At 41.2% G+C, this 18,568-nt stretch overlaps 2 protein-coding genes across 5 annotated transcripts in view; one reads left to right on the top strand and one right to left on the bottom strand.

Annotated features, from left to right (window-relative positions):
- The window catches only part of itga10 (integrin, alpha 10), a 33,920-nt gene extending 21,847 nt beyond the window's left edge, over nucleotides 1-12,073 (top strand). The window contains exons 9-30 of the mRNA XM_074684488.1: nucleotides 868-1,033; nucleotides 2,107-2,180; nucleotides 2,264-2,408; nucleotides 2,990-3,138; nucleotides 3,269-3,412; nucleotides 3,584-3,790; nucleotides 3,883-4,013; nucleotides 5,284-5,450; nucleotides 5,587-5,729; nucleotides 5,823-5,933; nucleotides 6,030-6,115; nucleotides 6,228-6,369; nucleotides 6,444-6,536; nucleotides 6,652-6,728; nucleotides 6,838-6,927; nucleotides 7,023-7,107; nucleotides 7,223-7,336; nucleotides 7,411-7,518; nucleotides 9,329-9,442; nucleotides 9,529-9,624; nucleotides 11,447-11,560; nucleotides 11,645-12,073. Of these exons, the coding sequence (XP_074540589.1) occupies nucleotides 868-1,033; nucleotides 2,107-2,180; nucleotides 2,264-2,408; nucleotides 2,990-3,138; nucleotides 3,269-3,412; nucleotides 3,584-3,790; nucleotides 3,883-4,013; nucleotides 5,284-5,450; nucleotides 5,587-5,729; nucleotides 5,823-5,933; nucleotides 6,030-6,115; nucleotides 6,228-6,369; nucleotides 6,444-6,536; nucleotides 6,652-6,728; nucleotides 6,838-6,927; nucleotides 7,023-7,107; nucleotides 7,223-7,336; nucleotides 7,411-7,518; nucleotides 9,329-9,442; nucleotides 9,529-9,624; nucleotides 11,447-11,560; nucleotides 11,645-11,698 (2,610 nt within the window). The 3' untranslated portion in view covers nucleotides 11,699-12,073. The remainder of the gene's footprint in view (nucleotides 1-867; nucleotides 1,034-2,106; nucleotides 2,181-2,263; nucleotides 2,409-2,989; nucleotides 3,139-3,268; nucleotides 3,413-3,583; nucleotides 3,791-3,882; nucleotides 4,014-5,283; nucleotides 5,451-5,586; nucleotides 5,730-5,822; nucleotides 5,934-6,029; nucleotides 6,116-6,227; nucleotides 6,370-6,443; nucleotides 6,537-6,651; nucleotides 6,729-6,837; nucleotides 6,928-7,022; nucleotides 7,108-7,222; nucleotides 7,337-7,410; nucleotides 7,519-9,328; nucleotides 9,443-9,528; nucleotides 9,625-11,446; nucleotides 11,561-11,644) is intronic.
- A 1-nt stretch (nucleotide 12,074) lies between these two features.
- Nucleotides 12,075-18,568, bottom strand: polr3c (polymerase (RNA) III (DNA directed) polypeptide C). Of its 4 annotated transcripts, none has more exons than XM_074684491.1 (14): nucleotides 18,420-18,566; nucleotides 17,370-17,506; nucleotides 17,020-17,166; nucleotides 16,447-16,711; nucleotides 16,011-16,303; nucleotides 15,759-15,863; nucleotides 13,789-13,962; nucleotides 13,646-13,697; nucleotides 13,493-13,553; nucleotides 13,256-13,406; nucleotides 12,807-12,908; nucleotides 12,650-12,699; nucleotides 12,419-12,568; nucleotides 12,075-12,321 (listed from the first exon to the last, which is right to left on the bottom strand). In XM_074684491.1, exons 3-14 carry the CDS (start codon nucleotides 17,164-17,166, stop codon nucleotides 12,237-12,239), a joined length of 1,635 nt encoding a protein of 544 aa, XP_074540592.1. In that variant the 5' UTR covers nucleotides 17,370-17,506; nucleotides 18,420-18,566; the 3' UTR covers nucleotides 12,075-12,236. The 4 variants fall into 4 exon arrangements, with proteins under 4 accessions (XP_074540592.1, XP_074540590.1, XP_074540591.1 ...); XM_074684489.1 differs by having other exon boundaries at nucleotides 17,399-17,506; XM_074684490.1 differs by having other exon boundaries at nucleotides 17,399-17,475.

The following is an 18,568-nucleotide window of genomic DNA, read 5'->3' as shown; positions in this document are numbered from 1 at the left end:
TGTGACCACTCATTGATATATTTAGTAACCAAAATCTCTCAGATCTACAGATGAGCTGTTTATTGATGAATGTATCTGATCTCTTCTTTCTCTGTTCATCGTTCTGTAAAAGCCTGACACATTTGGCAGCCTGAGTGGAAATTTTCAGCCTCTTTGAATTCTTAATGCAGATATTTATATGTGGTCTGTCTTCATGTTACACACTACACCCCTCTCCATCCTTCTGCCCTTTGAAAACAGAGGATTTCCTTAGTTTGCTTGGCAGCTGGAGTCACAGGGGGAGATTCTTGGGTTTGGTCCCTCTTATGGAATTTTCTCATTTGTACTTCAGGCTTGAAGCCATAGACCACTGCTGCTCAGATCAGTCATCTCTTCACCTCTGTGCGAGGCCTGCGCTTCTCATATACAAATCTCTGGTGGCTACTATTTCCTCAGCTTTGGAGCTTTCCAGTCAATTTGTTGCCTTTAGGTAATCACAAGTTAATTACACAGGCCATGTAGTGTGTTTATTTTTATGTCACAGTTGAATCCTGAAGTTCAAGGTTACATAGTGATGGTGGTTACCCTCTTCTCTTCCCTTAGACTCTTCTGACACACACAGGCTTCAGTTTGTGCTCTTTAAGTTGAGTATCTTCTTCCTGTCAAAGTTAGCTGTCCTGAGAACTGCCTAACTCAGCTGCAGAGAGCTGAAACGTGCCTAGAGAAACATGTTTCATCACTTTTTATGTTACTCAACATGAAGAAGAGTCTCTTTCATCCCCTTTCTCTGTAACTTGTCTCCTTTAATGTTTTATTAAGCTTGAAGTATCTGCTTATCAATTCACAGTTACTTTTCCCATCCCTTTTTTCTCTCATGGTGGACTCTAGGTTCTGGGTCATTACATCCGCCGGCAGCAGGATCCAGAGACGTTTATCAACGAGATAAAGTACATTGCCAGTGACCCTGACGAAAAATACTTTTTCAATGTAACCGATGAGGCTGCCCTTAATGACATCGTGGATGCTCTTGGCGATCGCATCTTCACTCTTGAAGGTTTGTAACTTAAACATAGGAGACTGTGGATGATGGAAGTGTTAGTAGCACCAAAAATTTCTAGCGTTTACACTGCAAAAAACTGAAATCTTATCAAGTGTTTTTGTCTTTTTTTAAGTAAAATTTGTCTCATTATACTCGATATGAGCCACTTTCAACTTATCAGTCCAGAAAAATGTCTTGTTTCAAGTTATCAGAGTACAAAAATGAGGTTTTAATTGTTTGTAACCAGTAAAAAAATCTGCCAATGGAACAAGAAAAAATTGCTTGAAAATGTCCTTGAGACTAGAATAATGTTTTAATACAAGTAACTTTTCTCTTGTTCTATTGGCAGATTTTTTTACTGGTTACGAGCAACTCAGACCTCATTTTTGTCCTTAAATAACTTAAAACAAGACATTTTTCTGGATTGGTCGTGTGAATTTGGCTAATATTGAGTCTAAAAAGGAATTTTCAACTGAAAATAAGACAAAAGCACTTGATAAGATTTCAGTTTTTGCAGGTAAACCTCATGAAAGTCAAACATTTTTAAGAGACAGACATGTAAAGACAAGTTTGAGAAAGGAGAGTGAAACGCTGAATTACAAAACAAAACCAAAGTCAAGTTCCTTGTATTCTTGAAAATACTTGGCCAATAAAGATGATTCTGATTCTGATTCTGATTCTGAAAAGAGAAGGTTTTTTTGGAGGTAGAAGAAAGTGAAGGAGTATCAGGTCCAGGTGAAAATGAACAACAGTCCTGCAGAGACAGCAAGAAAAAGAGGAAGAGAGTTAAGGGAGTGTTCGTATTCACAACAGGAACAGGAGAGGGAGACTGATGAAATAGGATGATACCATCTAAATGTTTCAGGGAATCCTACAGGAAGGGAAAGGAAGAGAGGAAAGGGTGAGGCATGTCTGCCACCTGTGGTCCTCATGAGTAAGAGTGTTCCTGATGCCATCGAGATCAGATCCTTAGAAAGAAAGAAAGAAAGAAAGAAAGAAAGAAAGAAAGAAAGAAAGAAAGAAAGAAAGAAAGGAGATGTGCGTAGAGCAACAATCTGACAGATTCTTGTATCTGTCTCCACTTGAAGGTACACTGGGGTTTAACCAGAGCTCGTTCCACATGGAGATGTCTCAGATCGGATTCTCGACACACACACTGGACGTAAGTTGCCGTCAATCTTTTTGAGAAGTGAACACATTTTACCTGCTCGGTCTCATCCACGCCCTGCTTTATCTATTGTTCAGGATGGCATCCTGTTTGGGATGGTGGGCGCCTACGACTGGGACGGTGGAGTGTTGAAAGAAGGGTTCGGAAAACGCATCATGCCACCCAGAGAGGCGTTTGAAAGCGAGTTCCCACTGGAGTTCAAAAAGCATGCTGCTTATTTAGGTACCCACATTAACCCCACTGAACGCAACACTGAAAGGCGTATGTTGGTAGTTTTTGCAAGATAGTGCATTATGACCTGACACACAAGACTGTTCTATCTTGGCAAAATTACATTTTTAACTTTTTAAAGACTGAATGATGTTCCATTAGTTGTCAAAGCCAAACTTGGGGCACCAAGGACCAGTTGACCACGTTGTCTCGTGAAAAATCCAATTTTGCCTTGCCCTTTTTATTTTAATAAGCCCCAAAATGTATTTCATCTTTTCAAAACAGTTATTTGTTTAATTATAAATCTGCCGGTTAAATAAGGTTAAAACACACTGTAAGTCATAGTTTTAAATGTAGGGAAATTTGAACTGCTGACAAAAATAAAAAGTTCAAGAAACTCTGTTTCGACTCAAGTAGATTTTTCTCAAATAGCTCTACTCATGTTGAAAATAGTCGAGCACAGCCCAGTAAGTTCACTTGGTTTGTGGTGAACTAAATACCACTGTGACTCTTTGACTCGTAGCTCTAGCACAGATTATTGGCGGTGCTGGCTGATGTGTATCTGTGTGTGTGTGTGTGTGTGTGTTTTTCAGGTTACACAGTGTCCTCTGTGATGATCGGAGACTGGAGGAGGCTGTATGTTGCTGGGGCTCCTCGGTTCAAACACAAAGGCAAAGTCATCCTGTTTGAGCTCAGTGACGAGGGCGATGTCAACATTGTACAGGCACTCAATGGAGAACAGGTAAAGTTTACTGCATGAATCACTTCAGTCAGTCTTCAGTTACTTTTTATATTCTGTGGCAGGATTTCACACGTTAAAGCAAGGGCTCCATCTGCTGGCGGTAAAGTGAAAACCATGTGTCTGTGTGCAGATTGGGTCTTACTATGGCAGTGAGGTTTGTGGGCTGGATATAGACAAAGATGGCATCACTGATGTCCTCCTGGTTGCTGCACCAATGTACCTCGGCTCGGGGAACAAGGAGGCTGGCAGAGTCTACATCTACACCCTCAGTGGGGTAAGACACCATTGCTCTCCTCATGGATTATCATGTGACCACTATGAGAGTATAAGCAGTCTGATTTCTTGTTAAATTTAGATTGTTTTGATGTCACCAAACTTAGAGAAAAGAAGTTCCTCTTCAGTGTTTCCTATAACCTGTCTCTCCCTCTCTTCCTCTTTTCTCCAGGAGGAGGTGTTCGTCTCTAATGGTACCCTCAAGCCTGAGGAAAAGTCCCAGGACTCCAGGTTTGGTTATGCACTTGCAGAAGCTCCAGATCTCAACCATGACAATTTCACTGACCTGCTGGTGGGGGCCCCGCTGGAAGACGAACACAGGGGGGCCCTCTATGTCTACCATGGCAATGGCATTCACATCATCCACAACTATAAGCAGGTGCCTTGTATTGCATGTGATCGTATTTCCACTTGTGTGTTTCAGGTTTCAGCTGAACTGATTTCTGTTTCTGCCTCTTTTTTTCATCTCAGCGTATTTCAGGGTCATCACTCTCCCCTACCCTGCAGTATTTTGGCCGCAGTGTGAGTGCTCGGTTGGACTTGGATGGAGATGGGCTGCTAGACTTGGCAGTTGGAGCTCAGGGCAGTGCTGTGCTGCTCAGGTGGGTAGAGGACTGATTGGAAGAAAGGGAAGTGAGAAAAAACACTACCTGATAAAAAAGAAGAACTAAATTTATCCAAAAAAGTGAAGCTAAAAGATTTTGAGCTCCCCCTACTGATTGGCTTCATTATTGCTCATAAAATGACCTCCCTGATTTATTCTCTGGCCTTGACCTTTTGTTGCATGTTATTTCCCGCTCTTTACCCCCTCCCTTCCCCTGTTCTTCTGTGAGGATTTTCAAAGGTTTCTGTAAAAAAGTCTCCCTTCGAGATATTTGCCTTATCGTAATCCACACTTTAAAATGAGATTATCAGCTCCAATATTGGTGGTTACAGGTTATTTCAAATTGCTACTTCTTAGCTTCCAGTTCGGGTAGTCCAGGACCGGATTGATTCACAGCACATCTAGGTCTCTATGACAACTCCACTCCAGCTGACAAAGTTTGGTAGTGAGAAGAGATAAAACAGAGATCTGTGTTTTTCTCTACTAAAAATGATTTCTGTGATTAATTTTGTAGTGATGGTAGACACTGGAGCCAAGCAGAAAAAGGACAGAAAAGCAGAAGAAAGCTTAACGGGAGAGTGATACAGCCCAAATAGGGGCTAATTAGCCTACAGATACATTGGAGCACCAGACTAACATATAGCTGACTGCTACAACATTTGCTTGATGTCATGTTTCAAAGCATAGAGCTACGTAATGGTGCTGATAAAAACCTTACCTCTGTGAGTCCAGTAAAAAGTTGTCTTGAGCGAAGAAAATTTGTTTTGATCCGATTTCAATTTAATTCCAAAACAAACACACGCCTCGCTAAAAATACCTTATGACAGTGTGTGGAACTCCGAGCCACAAGGTGGCGAAGGAGTACAATCAAAACAGATCCTCCTCATAGCATCTTTAAAGACGAAAATGCCAAAAAAAAAAAAAAAAAAAAGTAAATAAACTGTCCATAATCAAGAGTGATGGGAGGAGTGCAAATATATCCTGGCTTGGAAAAACAACTTCGCCAAGTCAATTCCGCACAGGCTTTCTTTAAATGTGCAAGGTGTCGGATATTTTGGCATATGTGTGAAAGGAGGTGGTTGAGACATGTCATTCCTCTCTGCATACAGTTCATGAGAGATCACAGAGCTCAAAACATTATATGCATTTCCTAGAGTCAGCTACAGTCTCAGAACAAGAAGAAATTGTCTTATTTTGAAGCTTTAAAGCCACCGCCAGCTCTTACATGTGGCAGATATTTCTGTCTTTATCATCCTTCATCTGTGCAGCTCTCGAAGCATCGTGCAGATCAATGTGAGCCTGTCCTTTGAGCCGCACTCCATCAACGTCATCCAGAAGACCTGCCAGAGGGGAGGCAGAGAGTCTGCCTGTCTCAATGCCACTGCCTGCTTCACAACCGTCTCCCGCTCCCCTGGGCCACACAGCAACAGCTTCAGTAAAGACTGTTTACTTTTACTTCTCCCCTCTCTAATCCCTCTTTAAGGGGTTCTGCATTCTGCGACTCAGCTAATGATGAAAATGAGAATTTTCCAACACTCACCATCTGCTCCAATTACCTGCTCCCTCCGCAGATGTGTGGGTGTCAGCCACACTGGACGACAGGAAGTTGTCTGCGCGGGCGCTGTTTGACGATAGCTCCCATCGACAGACGCAGCTGGCAGTCCCAGTTCAGACCGGACGAACTGTCTGCCACAAACTGCCCTTCCATGTTTATGTGAGTGTCCCTAAAACCTTTCAACATTCAGACCCAAACTCACCAAATGGTAAAATCATGAGCTCTTTTTTGTTTTGCTTTGTTTAACATTAGGATACAGCAGACTACATCCGTCCAATCAGCTTCTCTCTGCGATTTAAAATCAATGATACAGAGAGCGGGCCGGTGCTGGATGAAGGCTGGCCAACAACTGTCAAGAAAGCTGTGAGTCACCCACACACATTAGTTTTTCTTACAACTTTGCATTTCCTATTTTTCCCCCTCATAAGCATGCTCTCCTCTTCACGTTCTCTGCCTCAGATCCAGTTCTTTAAAGACTGTGGAGAAGACGATGTATGTACGACAGATCTAGTGCTGCAGGCTCATATGGACATCTCTGGTACAAGGTACAGGTTTTAAGATATTTTCTGCTCTTCTCTTCTTTTTCCATGAATTAAAAGTAATCAGCTAAAAGCGCAGTTAAGTTTTCATCGACTTCTCATTGTGTTTCCTCCACAGACAGAAGCCTTATGTGATTCGCAGCCCTCGTAGGCGTATGGCGGTGGAGGTGCAGCTTCAGAACAGACTGGAGAACGCCTACAACACAAGCCTGACGCTGCACTACTCACGCAACCTGCACTTCTCCAGCCTCAGCATTAGGGTAAACCCTGTCGAACTTACCTTGTGCTTTTGACACATATCTACATTAAAAAACTAACAAATTATTTCCTGTAGGAGGATGCCCACTTCAAGATCGAGTGTACTGCACTCGGTGCCAACAGCCACTCGTGTAACGTCAGTTATCCAGTATTCCGCTCCCAGTCAAAAGTAGGTCCACGCTGAGGGAATAACCATCACTCCCCTGACTCAGCCCACTCATACTTCACTTCCTCCAGGCGTCATGTGTCACTCCAGCTGCCTCTTCTCTCTGGTTTGTTCGCAGGTTAACTTCATGCTGGAGTTTGAGTTTAGCTGCACGTCTCTGCACAGTCGAGTGCAGATGAAGCTTCATGCTTCCAGGTAGCTTCAGAAAGCAAAAAAATATCACACATTCTAGAAATAACCTTCATGAACCTGAAGCTCAAACAGAAAGAGATTCAAAGTGGACTGACTATGTGTTCCTCCGCAGTGACAGTGTGGAGAGAGAGGACACTTTGGGGGACAACAGTGTTCAGCTGCAGAGTTTTGTTCAGTATGAACCAGACTTGTTTGTAAGCAGGTGTGTGTCTCGGGGAAACTGTACTCTTTAACAAAGACTCAAACTGTTTCAACCCTTTTTGATTTCTGTTTTTTTTTTTTCTTTTTTCTGTGCAGTGACTCTAATTTGAACCGATATGAAGTCCACCCCACACGCACTGTCTCAGAGGCCATTGGACCAGAGTTTTACACACACCTCAAGGTAACACTGTGGTTGACAGATTCATTTCATAAACTTTGATACCTTCAGTTCATGCAAATGCCATCCTTCTGTTCAAAAACATGACAAGTTAGAGGTTGTTTGTTTCTGTTTGCAGCTGCAGAACCTCGGCTGTTACTCTGTGAGTAACCTGGAGCTCAAGCTGCTTTTGCCCTCTGTGGCAGCAGAAGACCGAGTTTTTATGACTGTCACTGATGTCTTTTCATACAATGTGAGTACAGCTGCTGCGTGGAGTGTTTGTCCCTCTCTTTAGATCATGTCTGACAAATTTAAATCGCCCCCCAGGCCACAGGGGTGAACTGCAGTGTGTTGAGTGATCTTGCCCAGCTGAAGGCCAGACAGAGAGACGTGCGCTCGCTTCATCCTGAAGACATGATGCAGAATGACATCCTGGTGAGGCCTCCTGGTAACACAGCAGCTGATGAACAATGTACTCCATCAGTAGGCCTGTCACGATAACAAATTTTGCTAGATAATAATTTTCCAAAATATTATTGCCGATAAACTGTATTATTGTCAATATTTTTATTTTTTATTTTTTTCATTTTTTCATTGATGTAATTATGATAAATGGGATAATAAAGTGAGTACACCATGTCAAAAGCAAGAAACTTTAATTTCTTAAGAGTATTTAACTGTAATTTAAAGGTCAGGATCTTTTAAATAAAATAAATTAAACAAAAAAATATAATAAATTTAACAAACAAGAAAGAGAAAAAAAATACAATGAAAATGAAATGGACTCTCTTTTAGAAAAAAATACATGTCAATGAAAATAATTAATACTAATCAATAATAATAAAACATAGACCCTATCTCTAAAGAAAAAAAAAAAAAAAAAACGAAACACCCCCCCCCCAAAAAAAACAACAATAAAAACTATAGCCTAAATAAAAGGGAATTTATACAGTTCCTGAATTGTTTGTAACATGTACTTTTCCCCAGTCAATCCGTACTGTCTGTCAAACATTTTTAACATTTCTGGCTTTCAACCGTATTGAAGGGCTGCATTTCTTTGGCAATGTAGCTGTCTTTGAGCGCCCACCATTTGGCGCTTTTATTTCTATTTACTTTGCCGACCAAAAGCCTCAGTAAGAGCGCGGTCACACTGGCCATCCAAAACGTACCGTGCCTAAGCACGATTGCCCCCCTGCAGCGCTGTTCCCCAGCTGTAGAGTACGGCCAGCGGTCACACTACTCCTACGTGAACCAGACTTTAGCGGGTATCAGATACGCGCACGGCCCGCCTACGTCATCGTGTAGCGTCTGTTTACATGAAGCACGATCGCATCTGAGTCAGCACAATGAGACACAGAGAGCACTGCTACAACTTTAGAGACTTTTGGACTTATATTAAGTCGTTTTCGCCCGACACAGCCCTCTAACACCCCCGCTTTGTTTAAAATGATTGTCGAGAGATGCGCTCGCGGTGATTATACGTAATGGATCGCACGCGCTGTCCGCGTGCTTGTGCTCGTGCTTGAAGTAAACCGTGCCGAAGCCCACCTCTTCGAAGCGTGCCGAAGCACGGAAGGGAATTGTGCTTGAGCACGGCACAGTTGCGGTCATTCTGGCTATTCCAAACGTGCTTTACGGCTGAAGCGTGCTTAGGCACGGCACGATTGGCCAGTGTGACCGCGTCCTAAGAGCGGATTGTCAAAGAACAAGGCTCCGCTGCACCTCCCCTACTTCTTCTTCGTCGCCACTATTTTCAAACAAATGCGACATATCAGCTCGTTGGTGTTCATGAGCTCACACTTTGTTCATTCTGATAAAAAACGAAATATTCCCACACTGGGACTGTGGCAGGCGGCTCAAGAACCGTATCTATCGTGCCATCTCTCATATTAGTGTGTGTTTCCTCCTTACCCCTCAGGACGCTCGCTTCAACTCTCTCCGTATGTATGCGCTAGCAGCCCCGTCTTCACCCCAAAGATCGCATTTTTGACAGATGCTCACCCCGCAATAAATCAGCTAAAACCGCTATAGAACCTATGCACCCCGATGTTAGGAAAGATAGATGTAGTGAGCCATCTTCTCATTCAGCCTCTTTGGTCGAAAGAGAGGAGTAAAACAAACATGCATGCACGTGTCAGTTTATCGAGGCTGGCAAACTTACCGAGGACATTTTCATTTATCGTGACAGGCCTATCCATCAGTGTGTGTATATGTGTATGTGTTAATGTGCTGTTTCTGTGTTCAGAACTGCAGCAGGTCATGGTGCACTGAGGTGGTCTGTGAAGTACGACAGCTTCTAAAAGGCCAGGCAGCCATTATTCGTGTCAGCCGCAGAGTTCACGATGATTTTTTCAGAAAAGTAAGTAACACCAACAGCCTAGGGATGCTTACATTTTTCTGTCCCATGACACTAACGTTGGTCATCCCCCTGTGTCTCTTTTCAAGGCCAAATATAAGTCAGTGAGGATAATAGGTGCCTATCGCCTCGCAGCACAGGAGACAAACCTCATCACTTTGGGCACAGGGACAGTCTGGAGGGAGGTAAGAGGACTGACACAGGAAAGCAACTCACTGCCAACTCACTTTTCTGAGTTAGAAATACAAAAATAATATCAGAGACAGCATAATAAAATGTATTGAATGATATTGACTTGAACTTTCAGGCCATATTTGGATAAGCTTCTTGATTTTCTTGAGCATGTATGTTAAAAACAATACACACTGCTATAAAATGATCATTTCAATGTGATGCAGAAAATTGGAGTGAAAAAAACTATATTTTCTTGAAGACATTGACGGTAGGTGTTAGAAAAAAATATTTTAGCAAAGCACATATACACAAGCTAAATATTCTAACAGTAGGTCTGCAGGAAGTCTCGTTAAAAACAAACAAACAAACTCAAACTGTGCTTCTCCTCCTTGGCTTACTGTCAGCTGCAGCACACACGCGAACACACGCACACATACACCGCAACATCCAGTTTCTACGAAGGAGTGACACGAGAGCTGTGCACGTGATATGGAACGTTAGCACAAGCTAATCACAGAGTTATCTGACACATACCTGGTTAGCAGAAAGCAAACTCGCGTGGCTCTTCGTCCCTTGCCGCTCTCAAAGTGCCCGAAAGAGAGTAAAAGTCGAGCCAAGCTTCACCCTTGTTTGAGAAAAAGCTTTATCCGGCGTTTCGTTTCACTTTGGTTGTGTTTTTCATGCTCCGTGCTTCGTCCACTATCTTTACCGGCCGGGATAGCTTCTTCCACTCGCTAACCAACACGCAAAGTCACATGCGCAGTGGGCGCGCTGTGATTGGCTGATGTAACACGCTTACTCTCCATCCAGAAACGTCTCGAAACAACCAAAACATCAACTGACAGCTAAAGGAGAGATTGAGGCGCTGACACACGTGTATGAAGGCCCAGAAGTGACGACTGAGCAGGATTATTCCTGTAAAAGTTGACTCTATTTTTTTAGGGAAAGTCCTTCAGACTTTACTTTTAAATTCAAGTATTTGTTAGATGCTATAAAACAGTGTTTCCCAAACTTTTTTCCAGGTGACCCACCTTTTTGGGGACACAAGCCATGGCGACCCAATCCAAAATATGTCATCTGTAAATCAAATGACAGGATAAAAAAGGGTGCTTTAATCATGTTTCTGCATCATTTACATTTTTTGGACCAGCCAGCAGGCCTGACATATTTCCTTTGCAAGGCTTACACTCTGAAAATCCTTGCATTTTTATTACAGGTCAGCCCGCTTGCTTTTCAGAATTGCATCCCTATCATGTGATATTAAGGACAAGATATTAAGATGTGATGTTAGTCAAAGTAAAGGTAACGGCATCTGTCCATGCCTTGTTTTCAGCCTTTCCTCTGAGTGCTGTAAAACAGTAGGAAAACATAAGGTAGTTTGGCTTTGGTTGTTTGAGTAGCACCAGCAAATGGCTTCAGACTTTTGAAAAACAGTTGCATGTTTCCAGTTACAGTAAATGTGGCGATGACCCTTCACAATGAAAACATAACCAGCTATGACAGTGTGGGGAGCCAATCATCAGGAGATTTCTTCTGGTGAAGGGAAGCATGAATTTTGTGTAAACATTTTGAAAACTAATTTGGTGACCCATAAAAAATCTCTGGCGACCCACCTTTGGGTCAGGGCCCAGACTTTGGGAATGATTGCTATAAAATACCTTATTGTTTGGAGACAGAAGTTAAATTGACCTAAAAGCAAAATACATATTTCTTGTGCTATGAAAACATATTTATGTATTAAGATGCTTGAACCCATTAACTGCACAGAAAGTTGGAGTTGAGGAATGAGAAAAACATGTTCTCCTTTCATCGCTGTCCTGTATTATCCTGTAGACTGTGCTGGAGGTGCTGAAGGGCAGAGCTATCCCCATCTCACTTTGGATCTTGATTGGAAGCATCATTGGCGGTTTGCTGCTGCTGGCTCTGATTATTTTTATACTGTGGAAGGTATTTTCACACTCCATTTGACTTCTAAATTCTGTAGAGATACATCATGGGCTTTAGAACAATAAGTTCTCCTGTTCTTTTCAGCTTGGATTCTTCACACGCAAACAAAGAGGAGAGGATGAGAAGCATGAGGACTGAACCCAACTTCTGCTGCCTTGACAACATTCATTTTCCATGACAACTACGCATAAGTCAAGTCCGCCTTGTACAGGGCGCAGAGATAGTCCTGGGACTGGACTCAATACAGGTGCAACAGGGAACTCCAGGACCAAAGACAGAACCGCACAGGTCCTAGAAAAATGCACTACCCACTGTTTCTATGGTCTGGAGCACTTATGTAAATAATCTTTGCTTTTTGTTTGTTTTTTAAGGGGGAATACAAAGTGCATTAAACCACAACTCTTCTATTTAATACACAGACATGATCTTGGTTTCACATTTCAGACGATCACTTTGTTCAATGTTTGTCAAATAGTTTAATGTTAGTTCTTTAATAAAATAAAACAAAGTGTTGAAGAGAAGTATTTCTGCACTATTTATTTGTGGTTTCATGGAAAGGAAACAAGGTATGCAGATTTTATTCCACTTCAAACAGAAACATGTCATAAATATAAACTATAAAACAGCCAAATTTAACAGCATCTATGCAAAAAATAGAGGCTGAAGCACATCTGGCTCAGCTTGTGGTTGTAGCAGTTGAGTTGACGTAGGATTCCAATAGAAAGATGGTTTCATCGACCTGGTTTTCTGCTGAATCTAACCTGCAGGGGATAAAAACAACATGAAAGGAAGCTACAGCAGAAGATCAAAGCATGACTCAAGTTTTTGTTTTGTTCAAGACTCAGTTGTGTCTCTTACTTGTTGATATGGAGACGTAGAGTCTCCAGCTGTTGCTTCTCTGGAGCAGTGATCATCTCCTCCACCTCTGTCAGCTGTTCAGGCTCAGCCCCGCTGGCTTGAAGAGACGCTAGAATGGCCTCAATTCTCTGAGATTTCTCCAGCAGACGTCTGTCGACCAAGGAGAAAGCCAATCAACGAAGTGTGTGGGTGAGAAAAGTTTAAAAGTTGATAAGGGGTACAGTTACTCACTTGCTGTCTTTAGTCTCAAACAGGCGTCGCTCTATGAGGTTGGCTACTGTCTGCACAGAGAAACAATATTCAGTGATGGGAAATTACTGGAAACAAACCAACCAGGGACACAAAAAGCTTTCTATCCCGAGCTGTGACACCTCTTTTATTGTTTTACCTTATAACAGTTCTGAAGCAGCATCCGCGCAGTTGGGAGTTGGTTGACGGTGTAAAGATAGAAAGTACGAGAGGGGGCGTAGTCGGGAGTCTTTGGGATTTCCTGAAAGTGAAATAAAACATGACTCTTCAGAGAGTGAGTAGGTAGATTATGAAACAGGAACTGGAGCTGTTCCAGTGAGCTCATTCAAGCTGCCAGTGAAACAGCCAAATGGTCACTTTTCTGAAGTTCTTCTTACACCAATGATGACAAGAACGCCATCACAGAAGGCTGGACTGTACTTACAAAGTTTCAGAAATGTCTGACTCACTGCGTGCATCTTTGAAAAGGTGTGCCAAATAATTTTCAAAGGATATTTTTAGTCTTCTCTATTACCTCCACTCTACAGACAGAGACTCATGTTAATACACCAAGAGAAGTGGCCTGAAGAGAGACAGAAAGCACTGTACCTGTAGCTGCACCAGGTTCTGCGACAGCAGTGTGTACAGCATGTCTTTCGCCTCTTTAGCTGGAATCATTGCAAAATCCTCCACCTGCTTCTGCTCCAGGTGACGTTTCCTTAGCAACAAACGAAATATGCGTGCAGACCGGGAACCAAATCTGAGAAGATACACCAAAAAAAAAAAAAGATCAATGTGCTGATGACTGAAGGGATGTACACGAATACAAATAATGTACTTGCCCACCTCTCCTGCACCACAGACTCAAGTGTGGCCCGAGCCAGATTAGCCAGCGCCCTGTGCAGGTCTGAGAGACGAGTTAAGGAAAGAATCTATACCTCACTGCTCATGAAATGAACAACACACGCTCAGGACTTTCTGCATTTAAAACAAGGATACTGACAACGTACATCCCTCCTCCACTTTCACCAGCCTTTCCCACAAACTCCATCTGTCAAAGAAAAGGACAGTAAGACGTAGTGAAACCAGTGCTGGTATCTATTTTGGAGTCATTGATGTGGCATATCTTTTAGTCATCTTACTGGGTCATCAACCAGCAGTGTGAGGTACTGGTCCAGAATGGGTCTGGCAATGTTGTAGCTACTGGGGAGGGACCTGAAGATCTCATTGGCTGAGAGCGGCTTTGTGCAGGTGGCTGTGGGCGAGGTTGTCACCTCACTCATCCTCAACATCGTCCTTACAATCTCACTGCTAGTCTGTGTTATCAAAATATCAAATGTAATACAACATAATTATCAAATGTAACATAAAAATAAATTCTTGTAAGAATTCTCTTTTCTCAAATAAACTAATAACTGGTGTTTCTGATCCACTTCTTTTAGAACTCTTTCATTTTTCTGTAAAAATTCAATTAGTGAATGCATCCAACTTTTTTTGATCCTGGTTTCAGGCTTTGCGTGCTTGACAAAATCATTTCTTTGGTGTGTATAAAAATAAACAGTGTATTTTATAGTATGTTTTGGGGAACTATATGTAATGTCTAATTCTGTGCACGGGATAGAATAAAGATTTCTTACCACTTTTAAACAGCCAATGTGTGGCTTCAGCTTAGCTAAGCATACAATTAGGACTTATAAAGTTGATAAAACTGAAAGTGTAACAAAATCTATTTACAAGTTACTAAATACCAAGACTTATCTTTTTAAATACAATTGCTTTATAAGACAAATTGTCACTATATGTTCATTCATGAGCTATAAAAATGCTAACTAATGGATACATATACCTTTTACTGACACAAGCTACCTCTCAACCCTTCTCCAGTCTTTAAACTAAGCTAAGCCAAGCTAACAGGCTGCTGACTTCATACATTACATAGGAGGATGTCTTAACTCTCTTAAGGTTTCCTCTAAGCAAAGGTTGTTATACTTAACAAAGGCTAATGAAATAACGAAAACAAGGTGAGAAAACATTTTCATTAAGTGAAATAAAAGTAAAAGGTTTCACCAAAAAACACAACACACTTACACTGTATTTAGAGTTTACAAAACTTACTAAAATAATCTAAAATAATACAGAAATATCTTTTTGTAAATCTATTACATATACTAACTCACTATTTTGTTTTTTAACCATCTGCCCTGCGACCTTACAGAATAACAGAGTGACATTTTGATGTTTGTCTTCGGTGAATACAATTTTAAAAATGGTATGATGTTATGAGTTTTTTCTACAAATTGTTGTTCCTGACACTTTTGAATCTCACTCTTTATAACAATCCCATATCACAAAAAAGACTCAAACTAGAGGTAAAAACAATAAAAGCTGAACTAAAACTAAGCATTTTCAATGAATGAATGAATCAATCAGTAAACAATCAATCAATAGCCCTAAATCATAAAAAGTGTTATCTCAAAACACTTCTCAAAAACAATACCATTAATAACATTTTATCAAATTATTTAAAAAAAAAAGGCTAAACTAAACTATTAAAGCAGCATAAAAAAGTAATTTTAACTTAACTCAAACTGGTAACAAGAAGTCTAAACAAAAAAGAAAACTAAGTTAAGCTATAATAACCTTGCCTATGAGGAGTTTTTAGCTTTTAACAAAACAGACTAAATTCATCTTTATGTTTCTTTATGAGCTAAAAAAGCAAACAAGACCATTTAAGTATGGAATGCTGATTTACAATGTCATTTTCATCGTCTAAAACCTCTGGTGAGAGGTATGTGTCAATCAAGGCTTATATATGCATATAGCTGAAACAATCTTTTTTTTATGTTTTCTGCAGCAAATACTCTTAATGAGTGAAACACTTGGCTGCTATAATAAATCAGGGGAGATTGTTTTGTTAGAAAAAAAAAACTATGTAGCAAGTTCAGATAAGAATCAGGACAGAAAAAAAAGGTTGTTCTTTTTCCACTGGGGGCGCCAAGATAAACACAAAACAGACAGTAACTCCGAAGAGCTATACAGAAAGCTTAAACTGTATTTCCGAATCTGAGTTTTCCTGGAATAATATTGTCAATCATCTCAATGTAAAGCTGACCTGGTCCAGTTTGTTGGCTACAGCACTGATGATGGCCTGGTCTCTGAAGTGAAGGTGGAACCTCTCAAAATTCACCTGCCAGTAAATCCCTTCATCGCCATGTGTCTGAGCATTAACAATAAAACGACAGAGAGAGGGGTGAAAGGTCACAGAAAAGAAAAGCAATTGACAGCACTAAGATAAGAAACTAAGATATAAAAATATTCAGTGAGCATAAAGCAGATGTGTTGTTAATGTGTACTGAATGCTCACCTCTGTATCCATTCTAGCCTTCTTAGCGTTTTTTTGGTCGTCACCATCCTCGCTGGAGAGTTGGCGTTTGCCTCGCCCTATGAGTGTCACATGGGGAACCTTGTAACAGTCAGGGAAGCTTTCAGCCTTCGGTGGAGCTGCACTAGCAGGGGCAGCAGGTGTACCAGGTGTTGCTGGAGTAGCACCTTCTTTTGTTGCTGCCACTCCAGTTGGAGGGCAGCGCTGAAGGAAATGTGTCTCCACTAGTTTGGAGAAAGCAGATGACACTTCACTGTAGTCCATGCTTCGGCCATCTGGGTCAGCATCAAAGGAAAAGGAGAAAATAGAGTTTTTAAGATATCAACTAATGGATAAGAAAAACATGCTTCCACACAGAAGTGGGAGACATGTAATCTCTTTCACAGTCTTTGATAGGCACTGGCATTAAGATACTAACCCTCCATGTTCTGTGTGAGGCGGTCAGCCACTGTCTTCACCGTGCTACTCATGGTCATCTCCCCCCTCTGGAGTAATTCCTCTATAATCAGCTCTCCAGTGTCACCATACAGGGTTTTGGCAGTGTAGATGTAGCGTGGGTATCGCAGAATTCTCAGGATGTGATCACAGCTGGTCCGGTACTCTGAGGGACTCCCTGGCCCTTTACGACCCGGGCTGAATGCACAGATACTGTGCTGGACAAGCACACACAGGGACTTCTTTACCTGTAAGGAAAAAGAAAAAGGACAAAAAGAAGTGTTTAGAAACGAATTTCTGACCAAATCAGTCATATCAGATTATTTAATTGATCATCATAGGAAGAAAAAGGAAATTAAGTGGCATTTTTATTTATACATAAAAGAAACAGATGCCAACTGTCTTTGCAATATTGTTTAAAAATACATGAAAAAGCTGTTTTTTTTTCTTTTTGGAAAGGTTTCACAGGTCTCATTAATGTATGTCAAATGTTATTATTTCCACGGTGTGAAATAGATAAAGTCACTGCCTAAAAAAGATGGAGCAGGAGTAATACCAGGTCCAGTGAGATGCCAGTCTCATGAAGGATGGTTCTTAAGTTCTGTGGTCCACCTTTCAGCAGGTGTGTTCCCACTTTTTCAACCACCTCTCCAAAGTGCTCCCGCAGCAGGAGACCACACAGACGAACCTCCTGGGCAGTCATCTGAAAACACAGGATGGAAGTAAAATTAAGCTGACAGTACATTAAGATTACTCAGTGTACAATGGGCTTGGTTGTACTGGCTAACATTTCCAGACACCTGTTACTAATGAAAACAGTAAATGAAAACCTGTCAGTGCCAAAGAGCTAGCCAACTAAAGGGTTAGTAAAGGACACACAGACACTCGTGGGAGGCAAATATTTACAGAGTAACTGTAAGATTTCAGAAACTAGCCTCTTTTTTTCTTCAGGGAAGTAATCTTCTCTTATTCAAAGTGTAGATGTAGAGGAGGAAGAGGAGGACTGCTGATGCTGCGTGCGAAACACAAGCTGTGATGTGATCCTGTAAAAATAAATACATTATGCACAGCAAAAGACAAATCTTAATTTGATTGCCATATTCTGTTACACCAAACTACAGGAGGAAGTCTTGCTTTTTAGATATGAAACCTTGTTTTTTCAGTGAATAAAACCTGCTTTGCTGGCAGAGTTTTGGGGGATTCTGAGAAGCAGTGAAAAGCTTGTTTTCAGTTTCAGTTTTAAGGTCTAAATCCTGGACAAAAATATTTTGTATTATTTTTACTACTTATTCACCCCTGAAATTATAGGTAAATTATATGAAATGAGAATAAGAAGTTAAACCTGATCCAGTTTACTACAGCGGCCCAGCTGTAACAGAATGATCCTTTACAGTGACATTTCTGTTTGTTAAAGCTGCTTATAAAGTACCTTACAGTTTTTAAGTTTTACTACTTAAAGTTTGCATAGCTACACACTGTTTTAAGTTTCATTTTTAAAATCAAAAGCCAGACTATGCGTTCTCGGCCAGAAACTTGCCAGACCTCAATAGGTCTTCAGCATAAACTTTTAAAATTTAGGACAGGACATTTAGGACATCTTCATCCTTCCTACATTTGCACATCTGCCATTTGTTGCTTTATTTAAAAACATGGAACCAGATACAGGACTGCCCAGAAGTTTCAATAATTTCAGCTTGTACAGTGTCAATACGCAAGCGAAAATGAAAATACTTAAATACCTTTCCACAGCGTGTTAAATTTATTAAGTTGTGTTAATATACAGGCCAGCGTTTAATCTATGAATTGCTTGATTTGTTTAGAAGAATCAACCTCTGAGGCAAGTTTTACAATGCTCCTGGTGAACGTGTGCTGTCTACTGCTTGCACACAAATGGCACACGTTTGACGCTGCCCACAATGTTAATTCAATCATATGCGACTTCTCACTGTAACGAACCTTTCTGACAGACGAGTTTCTGCTCAAGGGGAATCCTTCCTCTTTGTATTCCTAAATATTTTCGCCTTGACACATGCTGCTTCTCGTTGTCAACACACGAATACTTCCGGATAGACTCGCGAGGATATTCCCATTCGCCGTGCTGTGCC

The sequence above is a fragment of the Halichoeres trimaculatus genome, unplaced genomic scaffold (assembly GCF_033239565.1).
Source record: "Halichoeres trimaculatus isolate MK-OKI-2021-1 unplaced genomic scaffold, fHalTri1.1 fHalTri1_scaffold_12, whole genome shotgun sequence".
NCBI classification, from domain to species: domain Eukaryota; kingdom Metazoa; phylum Chordata; class Actinopteri; order Labriformes; family Labridae; genus Halichoeres; species Halichoeres trimaculatus.
Note: the sequence above shows the minus strand (reverse complement) of the source record. Positions and strands in the feature narration are given on the sequence as shown.

Coding starts and splice junctions, on each gene's coding strand:
- polr3c (XM_074684492.1), bottom strand. CDS start 17,166: ATGACTGCCCAGGAGGTTCGTCTGTGTGGTCTCCTGCTGCGGGAGCAC. Junction 13,963..15,758: donor TAGCCAACAAACTGGACCAG/GTCAGCTTTACA, acceptor TTGATAACACAG/ACTAGCAGTGAGATTGTAAG. Junction 13,407..13,492: donor GAGTCTGTGGTGCAGGAGAG/GTGGGCAAGTAC, acceptor GTATCTTCTCAG/ATTTGGTTCCCGGTCTGCAC.